The 14,252-nt window shown below is 31.1% G+C and overlaps 2 protein-coding genes across 3 annotated transcripts in view; one reads left to right on the plus strand and one right to left on the minus strand.

Moving 5' to 3' along the window:
- Positions 1–1,629: 1,629 nt before the first annotated feature.
- Positions 1,630–10,583, minus strand: LOC101498515 (uncharacterized). 2 transcript variants are annotated; one of them, XM_004503747.4, is made up of 14 exons: positions 10,426–10,583; positions 9,995–10,090; positions 9,633–9,699; positions 9,199–9,309; positions 8,057–8,252; positions 7,189–7,274; positions 6,301–6,496; positions 5,659–5,770; positions 4,430–4,557; positions 4,071–4,277; positions 3,812–3,921; positions 3,043–3,172; positions 2,329–2,475; positions 1,630–2,150 (listed from the first exon to the last, which is right to left on the minus strand). In XM_004503747.4, exons 2-14 carry the CDS (start codon positions 10,083–10,085, stop codon positions 1,920–1,922), a joined length of 1,812 nt encoding a protein of 603 aa, XP_004503804.1. In that variant the 5' UTR covers positions 10,086–10,090; positions 10,426–10,583; the 3' UTR covers positions 1,630–1,919. The 2 variants fall into 2 exon arrangements, with proteins under 2 accessions (XP_004503804.1, XP_004503805.1); XM_004503748.4 differs by having other exon boundaries at positions 10,409–10,559.
- Positions 10,584–14,119: 3,536 nt separating this feature from the next.
- Positions 14,120–14,252, plus strand: part of LOC101499084 (magnesium protoporphyrin IX methyltransferase, chloroplastic) — a 2,995-nt gene continuing 2,862 nt past the window's right edge. Inside the window, exon 1 of the mRNA XM_073370089.1 lies at positions 14,120–14,238. Within this exon, the coding sequence (XP_073226190.1) occupies positions 14,184–14,238 (55 nt within the window). The 5' untranslated portion in view covers positions 14,120–14,183. The remainder of the gene's footprint in view (positions 14,239–14,252) is intronic.

Below are 14,252 nucleotides of genomic sequence, written 5' to 3' on the forward strand. Positions count from 1 at the left end.
TAAAATTTTAATTAGACTTTGATTTCTTTATTATAGTTAATGCATGATTTTGACTTTTTAAATGGTTCTTGACTTTCCGTTTTCAAATTTTACAATTAATGAGATATTTTATTCGTTTAAAATAATTGATTCATTTATAAAAAAAATCTTAAAATAATTAATTATTTTAATACACATTTTTTTCAATTGTATTCTTCAATTAATATTAATTATATTATTTTTAATGTAATAAATTTTATTATGTATTTATGACATTGACAAATTTTATAAAAATATTTAATTTACACGAATATTCAAATTAATCAATTATTTTAAGACATAGTATAAGATTAGTTTAATGGTTGAAGTAGAGAATAGAGTAATAAATAGATCACGACTTCCATCTTCATCCTACTAAAAATACTTAAAGAAAAATATTATATTGTAATAATCATAAATAAATAATAATTATGATACGCTAATATAAAATTAATTTATAGGACCCTGCATTTCCTTATTTCTGTTAAGAAAAAGTGTCAGCATTCCAAAATTAAGACATAAAATAGGAATACTAATGAAATTATCTGGGGTTATAACTAAACTTTTTTGGATGAAATCTAAGTGTATCATTGTTATAATTAGAGGCAAAACATAGTGTGGATGCTCCATCCCAACTTTGAAACATGGTAGACAAGACAACTTCATTTTCATAAATAGTAGTATAATGTAAGTTGAGTTGTTGTTGTTGTTGCCGGTGGTGGAGCTTTCAAAAGGTTCTGATCATTTTAGTAGAGTTCGTTGTTTTCCTTGAACTTATTATCTTCTATTTTGAACTAGACAATGTTTGTGTGTTCTTGATGGAACTTTACAATAACCGAAAATAACACGGGACTTATAGTTACAGATATATATCGTGAAATTCCTCTTGTCTGCTTTTTTTGTTGGAGACCAAAACCAACAATAATAAATAAATGAATAACTAGGTATCCCTTTTGTTACGGATTTTGCGAAAAAACATTGTTTTGCATTAAATGTTATGTTTCTCTTTTGTGTACATTCATTTATGAATATGGGTCATCTACTTCAGTCTCCTAAACTTCCGATTCACATTGCATGGATTATATTTTCTAAATAATTGAAAAATAATTATATTTAATTAAAAATTAAAATCAATTTTATCAATTTTTCCGTAATTAATTTTGTTTATATTTTATTTCAAAATATAAATAGAAAAATGGATCAATAAATTTAATATATTTGATTCAAATTTTAAATCACATACATCAATTTTTATTGATTTTTTTATTTATTTTTATATGTAAGATCGAAAAGAGCATATAATGGGCAAAAAAGGAAACATGAAGTTTCATTAACTACAAGAGATTACTAAATTAATATAACCAATAGAAAGTTGCTAAATTTTACAAAGAATTTTCATATGAAGTTTCATTAACTCAGATGAAGTTTCGCTTAATATTCCATTAGCAAATATATATATATATATATATAAAACATGACAGCTGTTCAGTTTTTCTCACCAATTTGAGTTGAAAAACATATTTGCATATTCAACCTCGTTATATCCTTCGTCACCTAAAAATATATAGCACTTCCGAAAATCGCGTGTGATGAATAGATAAAGGCAACACATAATCAAAACCAGAGAATACATACAAAATGTAAATAGTATATAGTACTTTTTTGTAAATATAACTGCAGTTAACTTCTTTTGGGAGCAAATCCCATCCTACTTCAGTGATTGTAACAAAATAAAAACCGGTGACCAAAAACAATATCTCCACTGCAAATTTCCAAATATCTAGACCACTCAAAATTTTTATATCAACTCAAAATTCAACATAATATTCAACAAAGTAAACTACCCGATCAGTTTTCAAGAACTTTTCGTTTTAAAGAACCAAACACCTAATCAAGTATACTCATCCAAATATTCTACTTATAAAGCCGCCCTTTGCTCTCTTATCTTTCTTCATCCTATTTTCAATGTCTGGGAATTCAATGGTGTTATAAGCCAGGTCGAGCACAATAGGGTTACGAGAAATTGCCTGGAAAGCTGGAGGGAAGGTTGCAATGCGGGGTGCAGATTTCACATTTGAATCACCCACAGCAGATTCATAAACATCAAGTTTCTCCAATAGGAACTTCTCCAACTGAAACAGGTAGGGAAACATGTCAAGAATATATCAATAAATGTTCATGCAAATACTATTATTGTCTACAGGGATGAGACAAATTTAAGGGAGTCAAAAGTCAAAACTTCCCAAATCCCATATGGATAATGCATGACCCTAGAAAAAAATATCACATGAGAAGTAGAAAGTTGTGTACCCGCTCAGCTCCAGTCAATGATATATTGGAGATTCCTTCGGAGATATTCTCTTGAGTCCTCTTCTCCTCCATGATCCCCAATGCATGTTCTATACAACTGTTGGAACGGCATTCATTGCACAAGACATCTAATTCTTTTATCATAGTCTGCTAAATCGAAATCGCAGGAAAATAAATGCAAGTTAGAAGAAAATACACTAGCAATCAATCAAATGTGAGGTTTTTAATGTATGAGTTAATAAATACAAATAAAAAACAGCAATCATTTACCCAACAAAAATCCAAGCATATTCTCAACTTAGGAGATTATGTGACAAAAAAAATGAAGCAATTAACTTCCATAGCTTGAAAACGCTGTGCAAATCCTAAAGTTCTTAGTGTGAAGTTAGAAACAGGATACTTGTACAATGATCTCCTCTGACTGTCTGAGTAAACCACAAGCCCAACAGTTTATCATCTTTGGATCTACGCCTGGGTGGTGGAGATCATAATATAATGGGCATTTTTTAGTTCTTTCAGGCCAACATGGCAACAACGTTTGATTTCACACTCAACTTCAGGGTCTACCAAGTGTTTCCATGTTATGAAAGTTATAATGGAATATGAAACGAAGCAAATTTCAGAGTGCAAACTATACCAAAATCATCATTTGAAAAATTATCACAACGCAGATGATAGTCATGGCGTCTGATCTTAAAAAACAATTAAAATTACCTTACTATTGCCATCTAACATTTGAAGCTTTCTTAAGGCATCTTCAGCTAAATTACGAGCACGACAGTACAAAGCATATGCTTCGGCCCTCTTTCCAGCCACACTGTATGACTTTGCAACATAAAAGCACCTGCACAGTGCACATAAGTCGTAAGTATTCTTTAGTTCAGGTGGCAATATCTCTTTAAAACATACAGATTTGGTTGTAGAGACAGCAGCACTGTAATCACCACCTACTACTCAATTGCCCCACCCTTGGGGCCCTAAGAGAGACAAAAGCTTAATTTTGCTTTTGCAAACATCAAGGCATTAACCAAACAATAAACATAATATCTGAATATGTTGCAGTTAACTGATGAGTAAACCACTTCAATATTTATTCCCAAGTCTATTCATCTGATAAGAGATGACCGACACACTGGGTTTGACCTTTCCCCTAACTCTACCGGGATGGGAGCTTTATAATACTAGGTTGACCTATAATCATCTGTTGAAAGATAACAATAAATAACTCAAAAGATGAGAGAATTCAAACTGTCTGTAAATATCTATAACATGTTCTGAATTGTGATTAACTTTCTTGAATTTAATCTGCAGTGCTATCAGTATACAGATTTCATTTTTACAGTAGAAAGTTAAACATTTTGGTTTCCAGAAAAAGCTGAAAATAACATGGGTATACATGGGCAAGTACATTTAGGAAGCAAACAACTTAAGAAAAGATATCTTTAAAATCAGGAAGAAAAATATTTGCTCCTAGCAAGCAAACCTTTCTGCTCGAAAAGCCAAAGTTTTGCATGAACACTCTTCAGCAAAGCTAACTTCTTCTGATTTTTGGTCCCTTCCAGAACTGACTAAATCAGATAGATCAGATGTATTCTGCCAAAGAAATTATCCATACAAATTGTCATTCCCTTTGAGGAGCTAATCAACTGACATTAAAGAAACAAAAGGCAGCAGCTTGGAGGATCTTTACAAAGAAATGCGATCAATTAATGTAAGTTCACAAACAGAACATGGAGATCAACCTGTAGTAAGAGATCATATAGGCGAACAAGCTCTTCAGGTTTGGTAACTTTTTCATTTTTATCATCACTGCGCTTTGCAAGTTTACTTTTTGCAACCTTGACCAACAAGAGGTTGCGCTCAATGGTTCTTTCCCCTAAGACAGCACTGACAGCTTTATCAAGACCATTCAAATCATCTTTCACACTTTCTGCACTTCCTGCAGTGGCCTAAAATGCACAAAATAATAAAAGTAGATAAAGAAAACCGGTGTATAATACAGATTTTTAACACCAAAAAGCATAAAAAACTCTGCCTAACAACTAAAAATATTTGGTGATGATTCATAACTAAAAGCAATAATTCAAGTAACTTCCAATACCAAATCAGCCCGAATAAAGCCTCTAGCTTCATGGTATGCGGAAAAGATTTTGTCAAAAATAACCAGTCTTTTGTCTGCTGAAATATTTTCTGCCAACGGACCATGTATATCTTTCTCCAGCTCCTGGGCTGATAAAGTTATTCAGATAGAAACATTACTTCATGTAGTTAAACTAAGCTGAACTATATTTAAAAGAAAAGTCACATGTTAAAATATGGTGAAGTAAATCATACAACCAAATATATTTTTAAGAAAGAAAAAAAATCCCAAAAACAAATTAATGAATGGTTCATGAATCCCAAACAATAGAGGATTTGAATTTTGTATGAACAGATAAAAGTGATGTCAACTCCAGTAACCATTCCCCCTTTTGATACTATGAAGAAATGTATGTTTGAATTGATAAATATACTTATCAAGAAACAAATTAGAAAAAAAAAAACTGTATACAACTGTTGCTAGAAATTCACTTCCAAACAAATTTTGACAATGTAAATTGAAAACTGGGAAAATCAATTCCAACAAAATCAACAGTTGGGTTTGAAAATAATTGTTAGTTTCCTTTGAATGAATCTGACATCCACATGAACAATTTCACACCCTGTTACAAATATATTATTTGAATGGATTAGTGTTTTTTACATTTACCAAGTAAATTCAGTTTAACACCAAAAGGAGCATCATAAATGTCAGCCAAGGTATACAACTCAGAAATAAAATCCACTAGTCCAGGGATCAGAGAAATAAATTTCGATTGGCCAAACTATATTACCCCAAGTAGTTGTGTTCAGCTGATCTACTACAGATCTACAATGAATATCAAATATACTAATAAAACTATATTAGTAACACAGTGGCACAGCAAGTTCTTCACGCTGACATTTTCAGCATATATTTAATAGAACAAAAATATGTCCAGATTTTGCATCACCAATCTCCACAAGGGTAAAAGCGAAGTTCTAAATTATCACAACACAGCACATGCAATCTAGTCCAGGAACATTTGCAATCAATTTTATCATAGCATGCTCATGAAAGAAAACACAGAAGGAAAAAGATTCCGATACAAAATTCCATTTTGCAGAGTGGACAAAAGAGACCACTAGGTGATTACATACATGAGGGGAAAAGGTGACGACCCTCAGTCCATCCTTTTTAAGTTTGATCAATAGATTATTTAATTTTCAATTTACTAGCCGTCTAAAGTTTATGTTAGGAAAGCTACCAACCTTTCAAAATGGCAACCCTTGTTTTGGCATTTGATATTGGAAATCTATGGCCAAGCCAATTAAATTCTGTCATGGAAGCAGCTTGTTGAGATCTTGCCTCAGCCATGGCAGCCTGGTACAAATACTAAGTTATCTTTCAAAATAACAAGCAATTGATTCAAGTAGTAAAACTGATTAATACTCTTGCGTGGAAAATTGTAAAAGATAAAACATTGTACTTAAAAATAAAAAAAAGCAAATGTGACTACTGCGCATGATGCATTCGAGGAAGTACACAATTTTCTACGTAAGGGACCCATTGCAGGGGGACAGAATATTGTGTATTACAGGATTAACCCTATTAACAAAACAGAAGAAACCAAGCATCAAAAGTTGAATCAGATTTTCTTCTGGTTTTAAAACATTGGGAGATCTTGAGTGTGAAAATAGGCTATTCAAGAGTTTATTAACATTAAAAAGATCGTCTTGTGTGTGCAAGATTGTGTGCTTCCCTGTTGAATAAACACGAAAATGAAATTCTACTTCAATGCAACATGTTCTCATCAGAAATATTTGAATATACTGATTTGCAAATATATGGATATCACATTACTTGTTTTCCCTTTATCTCAAATAATTTATACAAATGAAATGTGTACTGACCTCTAGTTTAGCTTTAAAAAGGTCTAGTGCAGGTCCTTCCATATCGCCAATGTTTAATAGTTCAGAGGCTTGTAGATTTGACTGGCCAATTTTGTGTAGGCAGTATCTGATACTAGGTTCTAGTTCCTCAACCCGCTCACGACACAAAACTTGGTTATCCAGATCTCCATATTTCCCTAATTCCTCGTATACAGCCCTAATAAATATGATAATGGTTAAAAACTCAGCAAGGTCAGCAAAAGCATAACAAAAGCTAGTATGCTAGGTCACACACACTGTTCCCACCTCAAGTCTGCCACACCGCTTTTCTGAAGTATGGTTGGTTTTGGGTCTTATATGAACCCTCATGATTGCGTCCTTAGTTAAAAGACACATCATTGGGTTGAGGATATTGGATTTTTATAAATCATCTTAGTCTTGATTCCCAGCAATGTGAGGTTTTTGGGTGCAGCAAAACAATAGTGTCCCCAGTCGAGGCTAAGACGCCCTATTTAGCCCTCGAGTGTGGCTTATGCCCTATTTCTAGCACCAATGTTTCAACCTCAAGTCCGCTACACTGCTTCTTGAGGTATTGTCTGTTTTGGGTCTGATGTGAGCCCTCACGGTTTGATCTTTAGTTAAAAGGTGTCTTAGTGGGTAGAGGAGAGTGTACCCGAACACCCTTGGCCTCGACTCTCAAACAATGTGAGACTTTTTGGTGTGCCTGATCAGCGAACACACACTAAACAAGTGATTGCCTCAAAAAGGCAAAGACTTGAATTCTTTACACAAAGATCTCATTCAACCTAGCATAAGCTTGCTCCTATTTTGTCTCTTTTCTAAAGAGAAAATTATTTCATCTTCTTTTCGTGGCAGTAAGTATAAATCAAGAAGACATAGTATATGTACCTAGCACTTTTGAAGTGCATTAAAGCCACATCCCAGTTCTGATCTTGCTCAAACAACAAACTCCCCTTCATATAAGATTCATAAGCCTGAAAATCAGTAACAAACGAAAGAGAAACATTTTCATTCTTCATCAACAAAAAAATTATTGTTTGCCATATATTCAAAAAAATAAAAAGAGTAAACTATCAAAGCATGTTTTTTTAAAAAAAGGACTCCTAAACTTGATAAATAATTATTAAAAAAACAAAATAGGATATACAGGTTAACTTGGAACCAACCACTATATATAACACTATATCTTGATAGAAAAAATACATTTTAATTCCTAAAACTTGCTGTAGGTTTAAATATGGTCTCCAAAGTGCTTTTAAAATTATTCTCAACCTTCCAATTTTGCACTAAATTCGTGGATGATCTTAAAAATAAGAGGCAAAACTTTCCAATTTGAAATCAAGGTATTGAAGTAAAACCTATAAATTTTCTTACTGATTCGAAAATGATGCAACATTTTTTCAATGTTATTATATGTTAATTCATTACAACTTTTTCAAAAGGTTTCATAACATGTAATGCTCTACTTTCAGAAATATCACATTATTCCAGAAAGAAACAAACCCAACAATAACTATAAAAAGCCTTAAAAAACAAAAACCAACATATTTGATTCTGTATATTAAAAGATCTATATACATTTGAAAAGCTAATTGATCTTCTGTGATTGAAAAATGACTACCAAAAGAAAGGAGTGGGAAATAGAATGCAAAAAAGAGAGAGAATAAATACTCTTTTTAAGTTTAAAATAAATCATTTGATGGAAGTAACAATCATCGCCACAGGCCTATGTCGCAATACTGATAAAAAGATTCACCTCAGCTTCCAAAGATGTTCTAGAATCTGCCTTGACTGCACACAATTGTGAAAACAAAGTAGCCCATTTTACTGCCTTCCGCAACCTACCAATCAGATAGATACGCTGAGAAGCATTTGGTCCATTCGGAAGCTGCCTTTTCTCCATGGCATGACTCCAAGCTCTCTCTGCCGAATAGAGAATCACGTGAAGAAACCTGAATTGAAAAGTAAATTCCAATTTAACCATGCATAGATAATCTGAAAAGTTGCCAGACAAATAATGTTTATTTTTCAATTCCCAAATATAGCAAAACATTTAAAAAAACAAAAAGAAGAAAGAGGACGAACCAAGGTCTAAATGATGGTTTCATATTAAGGCAGGGAGGATATCAGATTTAGACAACAACATGCATAAAATATGCAAGATAGAAATGCTAAGAAAGAGTGAAAGAAATCAAAAAGTGATTGTTCTTGTTCAAGAGAGAGAACAGGGAAAATTATTACTCAACAAATAAAAGATGTAACAACTACCAATCAGCTTACACTCTCCCCAGAAACTTGGCCTACCAATGTGTATCACAAAAAGAAATATTAGGATGCTTGTCGGGAAATGGGGAAAAAATGTGAAAGGCGCGGAGAACCTCAGGGGAGGCGATATACTGAATGGGCATCTATTTCAGGAGATAGATAATCAACCTTAGAGTTCTGCATCTTTTTTCCCCAAGTCAGGTATGAAATGGGTAAAAAATGTGAAAGGCGCGGAGAACCTCAGGGGAGGCGATATACTGAATGGGCATCTATTTCAGGAGATAGATAATCAACCTTAGAGTTCTGCATCTTTTTTCCCCAAGTCAGGTATGTCAACCTTAGATCATTTGACAAGTTAATATCATTAAAAAAATTTAAGATTTGTCAGTATTCATTCTAATTGCTACGTGAGTATCATGACTGTTATTCTTAAGTGAACCCAGAAATAATTTATTTTGGGTACTGAACCCAGAAATATTTTGATAGTAATGTAAGATAGTTAAGCCTAACAGCCAATTGAAACAAATAATTCTTTCTAAGATTCTTTCCTTCTATAAGACAATTTCAAATTAACTCAACTACAAAAGTTCCACAACTTGTATGAGAGAAGAGAGTACAGTAAGCAAAGCATACCTTACTTCAGTGACATTAGACTCGGTTAAGGTTCTTTTTGCATATTTGCCACGACCATGGGTAAACTTCAAAGATTTATACAACCTCCTCAATCGAGCTGAGCAATACCTCCTACAGTGTTAAGGAAAAAAGTACATCTATTACCATTTACCAATCTATAGATATTTGAACGTATTAGCTAAAGCAGCATCTGAAACAGATGATTTCCATAAGTTGCAGTTATCACACTAATCAAATGGTTAGTCCACAATGCCAGAAAACTTGAAGCACCAAAAATGTGCACAAATTATATAAAGGAAAATTGTTAACCACAGCATTCAGAACCTATCCCAGCCACTGTCACTGGTACAGTTCATTTGTTTGGGATGAAAAATACTTGTACAGAGAGCAATAAAATAAATTCAGATCCTGTTACCAACAATGAAAATACATACCGATAGCGGGTGTAATCTCCGTGGCGCAAACCATGCTGCATTTGTGCGGATTTTAAGAGCTGCAATACTGTAATAAATTTAAAATTAAAAATAAAATGTTAAATTACACCAATCTTCAAATGATGTATCCTCTTTTTCATTAGTAAGACACATAGGATACATCACCGACACATCTGATTGAATGTGTGTCCCAGTGTCCAACAGTTTTGGTGTCAGATACTGACACCGATACTGACACCTTGATTACATTCAATTTATTCATTTTCTCAAATTATCACCGGTGTGGGTGTCAGGTATCCGGATGGATAGGTCATTAAAGTAAGCAAAACGGAATTGTAGAATGAATGAGAAGAGAAACCAACCGTTTATAGAGAATTTGGGAAGTATCTGATCGGAATTCGTTGATTTTGGATCATCGACTTCCATAGCTGATAATTGGTTCTCTTTTCCCATCAAGTCTTCATTAATTCAAAAGATTCAACAAAAGAAAAATCAAATTAGAGCCCGCATTGTGCAATTGGTAGATTATAAAATAAAATTGAAGGTCCGGACACAACAATGCAACAGATCTGGAAGTAAATAAGACAAGCCTAAAGTGAAACCGCAACAATGCAACAGATCTGATAATTGCACCGGTTAAGCACGCAATCGCGGTGCGAAGCTCTGCTGCAACGCAATTCTCTGATGCGCTACCTATTGCAGTGGCTGCAAATCGCCTCCTTCGCACGCTACAAGAGAGGGAAGGAAATTTCGGAAAATAAAGAAAAAATGAAAACCTAGATAAATTTCTCACTGTTTGTGGCGGCCGGCGAGCAAGTCCGAAACGTTTTCCGGCAAGGTTTTGGTTTTCACGGCCAATTGAGCTCACTGCGACTCGTTTCTGATATGAAGGGTAAAGCTGAGTTTTGCTGAATTAAGGGTTTTAATTGTTAAAATGTGTTTTGTAAAAAACAAATATGTTAAAATATTGTTTAATTTTTGTCATAAGCATTTGGTTTTTTCTCTCTAAAAAATATAATATAATTAAAAAGATATAATATATACATAAGTTAGGAATTTGTAATAAAAAATGGTAAAATATAGATGAAATAACTTAAATAAATGACAAAATTAGAAGAAAAAATATATTTGTATCAATATATCTCTTTTCTTTATATGTGTACAAATATTTATTCTTTTATTAAATAAAAAATAACCCGGTAAAAAAGTTAAAGGTGAAAGATAATAGGTATGTTTGTTTAAGATTTTTCTAGGAATGATTTTATATTATTTTATATCTTTGTTATAATATTTTAAAAATAAAAATAAAATTTTAAATAAAAAAAATTGATTTAGATAGTTTATCTTAAAATATTATTTTAAGTATTTTATGTATTTGTTATAAATTTTTTGGATAATTAAATTTCAAAAATTGATTAAAATGAAAATATTTTTGATAAGTTATTCGTAAAAGATTATTTTTGAAATATACATTTTTAAAATAATGTGATTTTTATCATGTAAAAACTCGAATAATAAATATCTAAATTATTGAAAATCAAAATTATTTTTAAATTTCCTTTAACAAATAAATATCTATGTCATACTTTAATTGACGGGACATACAATATGATAATGTGAAATCATCAGTATCTATGATATGATTACAAGAAGACTCCATAAAAACTTCATTTTTAACTTTAGAAATCATCTTTTTTGTAATTTAATTAATGACATGTAGATATTTAATCAATTTGGATTATCATACCTCATGATATTGTATATCACATTATTTTAAATGTGTTGATTGACATTTTTGCATCCAAAAAATCGAGAGATTGACCAAAATTAAATGATTTTTAAATGGGAGGCTAATTTCGTAAGATGATAAAAATATGAAGAGATAGTTTATTTATAGAGATAAGGTAATAAAAATTAGGGTTAAATAAACTTTTTTGTCTCTGCAAAATTTTGTTTCTAGTCTCTATAATAAATAAAACATATTTTAGTCTTACAAAATCATTATAGAAGCAATTTTAAAATAGGTTCAAACATTCACATGTGTTTTTGAACGATTGTTTTGCATATATGTTTATAACACTATAAAAAAATTCTTCCACAAAAAATAAACTTCAAAATTAAATTATATGTTGATATTTTAAGGACTTTAATATTGAACATAATCTTGAACCTATGATATTTAAAAATTTATATTTAATTAATCATAAGTTAAAAAATATATATATTTGTGTGAATGAACTTTTGATAATGTTCTAAACATACTTATAAAACATCATTTAAAATTTTAAAAGTTAAAATATGTTTTATTTCAACAAAATCTAAAACAAATTGTAAAATAATTTGATAAGACTAAAACATGTAATTTTTATTTAAAGGAAACAAAAATGAAATTTCAAATTTTACATAAACGAAAAATTTTGTTAACCAAAAAAAATTATAATAATTGCTTTGAGCAAACAAAGTAATGATAATTACTTTTACTTCTTGTGAACCTTGTTAAGTCAGTTTTCTTGTTTAAAAGAGTTTTATAGCAAAATTCACCCACATTAAATGTAAAAAAAGACAAGATGCTATGAGTGTGAATTCCTACTTCAATATATCACTGTCTCTATAATTATTACATGAGTTGTTGTATTTATAGAACAAATTGCAACAATTTTTATATCGAAATAATCACGATGATAATTTTTCGGTTAAGTAGGAAAAAAACATTTTATGTATTTTATTTGTTGGCTCATTGATAACCACATTTTCTGATGGTGGTTCATTAATAAGTTGTTTAAATTAGTCATTTACTTTGCAAAAACTTTGTGAAATTAGTCGTTTTTTATTGTATTTGTTAACCGTAAAACTTAATTGATAAATCAAATTGATATTAAATATGTAATATCCGATTGGGCCAATTTAATACTTATAAGTAGTTTTAAGATCAATCTAATATGACAAAAAATATGTTAAAATGGATATGACTTTTTAATCTAATATGATTATAACTTTTTACTCAATGAGAGATCAATGAATTTTTTTAAAAAAATGTATTACCAAATTGATACACCGTATAAAAGAGAGGGAATGAGTTGGACATTTACACAATTTGATAACAATAATGGTTGTCAAATATAGCGACAAGTGGGTGTTATAGTGGTGTTCAACGATCAATTGTGGTATCTCATCAGTGGCTGATAGATGTTGCAGTAATGGTTATGATGAATCATAATGACAGCCAATAGGAAATGAAGTAATTGAAATAGGTGGTTGGAGTGACGACTGTCGATAGTTAAAGGTGGTCGACAGGGAATTAGAGTGGTGTCCATACGAGGTTGGAGCTCTAAAGCAGTCGAAAGTGGTACTTAGAGTGATGGTATGCAGTTTTTAATGTAATGGCAATAGAGGCTGAAATGGTCAAAGACAGTGGTTGAAGTAATGACTTGTGTCTGGTTGGAAGGGAAATCACTAGTTAGAGTGGTGGTCGATGGTAGTTTTTTGTGTTCCTAGTGGTAGTTGATAGTAGTCGAAGTGATGGTTGAATACTATTAGTGGCGATGTGTTAAAGTTAAAACAAACACAAAAATTATAAAATTATTTACGAGGATACGGGTTTTAGGGGAAATATATGTTTAAATTAAGTGAAAATTCATTTTAACACTCCTCTACTCAAACATATTTTATTTCAAAACTAACTTGGAAAAGCGTGCCTTTTTATTCCATAACCCAAAAACTATAATAATATAGTGAAGCCTAGACCACATTATAACCATGGTAGATAAGTTACTCACAGCTAATTAAAATCAGTCTAGACACTCTATTAATTATGTCAAACCTAATAGAAACCACATAGTTAATTTTAATTTATTGTTAATGATTTATATTTTTGAAATGATTAAAATTACCAATTAATTTATTATAATAATATTTTTTATTTCAATCAAGTTTGGATTCGAATCTTTCTCTTCTTTAACCTTTAATCATAAATAATGTATCCATAACTTTAGAAAGAAAGACAACCTAAAATGTACTCACTAATATTGATTTTCACCTCTTTTATGAAATGAAGATATTTTACCCATATAGAACCATGGTTTATCTAATTAATTTGTGTTAGCAAGGTGTAATGTAAGTACGTAACTATGTCCTATAAAAAAATAAAAAAACATAAAAGAGCATGTAACTATGATGTCGGGGTGCAACTAGCATTGCTAGGAGAAAATGAGAAATCATATATGAAGTAAAAATAAGAAAGAGTTTATATGAAATAAGTTTTATATATAATATTATCAATAATATGCGTGAGTTTAATAATAATTATTAAAAGTTAAATATTATGAATAATAATTTTATACGCGATTTTAGTAATAATTATTATGAAAATTAAATATTATTAATAATATAACGAACTACAAATAAAATTAAAAAATTAATTTGCAAATAGAGTAACTAACTTTGAAAAGTGGGACCCAGGAGAATCAGGATGGAAGATGCTATCTTATCCTTCCTGGATAATAAACACTTCAAAACCAACCCACTATCACTCACACGCCGGTAATTCAAACAATGGCGTTCTCATCTTCCTTGTGGTCTTCTCTCTTTCTTCCAAATCCCAATAAAACTAACCGTTTCCCT

This window comes from Cicer arietinum, chromosome 6 (genome assembly GCF_000331145.2).
Source record: "Cicer arietinum cultivar CDC Frontier isolate Library 1 chromosome 6, Cicar.CDCFrontier_v2.0, whole genome shotgun sequence".
Classification (NCBI taxonomy): domain Eukaryota; kingdom Viridiplantae; phylum Streptophyta; class Magnoliopsida; order Fabales; family Fabaceae; genus Cicer; species Cicer arietinum.

Excerpts from the sequence above, each read along its gene's own strand:
- LOC101498515 (XM_004503747.4), bottom strand. The coding sequence starts at position 10,085 with ATGGGAAAAGAGAACCAATTATCAGCTATGGAAGTCGATGATCCAAAA. Across the intron at positions 6,497-7,188 it reads ATGCACTTCAAAAGTGCTAG|GGCTGTATACGAGGAATTAG; the intron begins GTACATATACTA and ends CATATTTATTAG. Across the intron at positions 4,278-4,429 it reads GCTTTATTCGGGCTGATTTG|GCCACTGCAGGAAGTGCAGA; the intron begins GTATTGGAAGTT and ends TGTGCATTTTAG.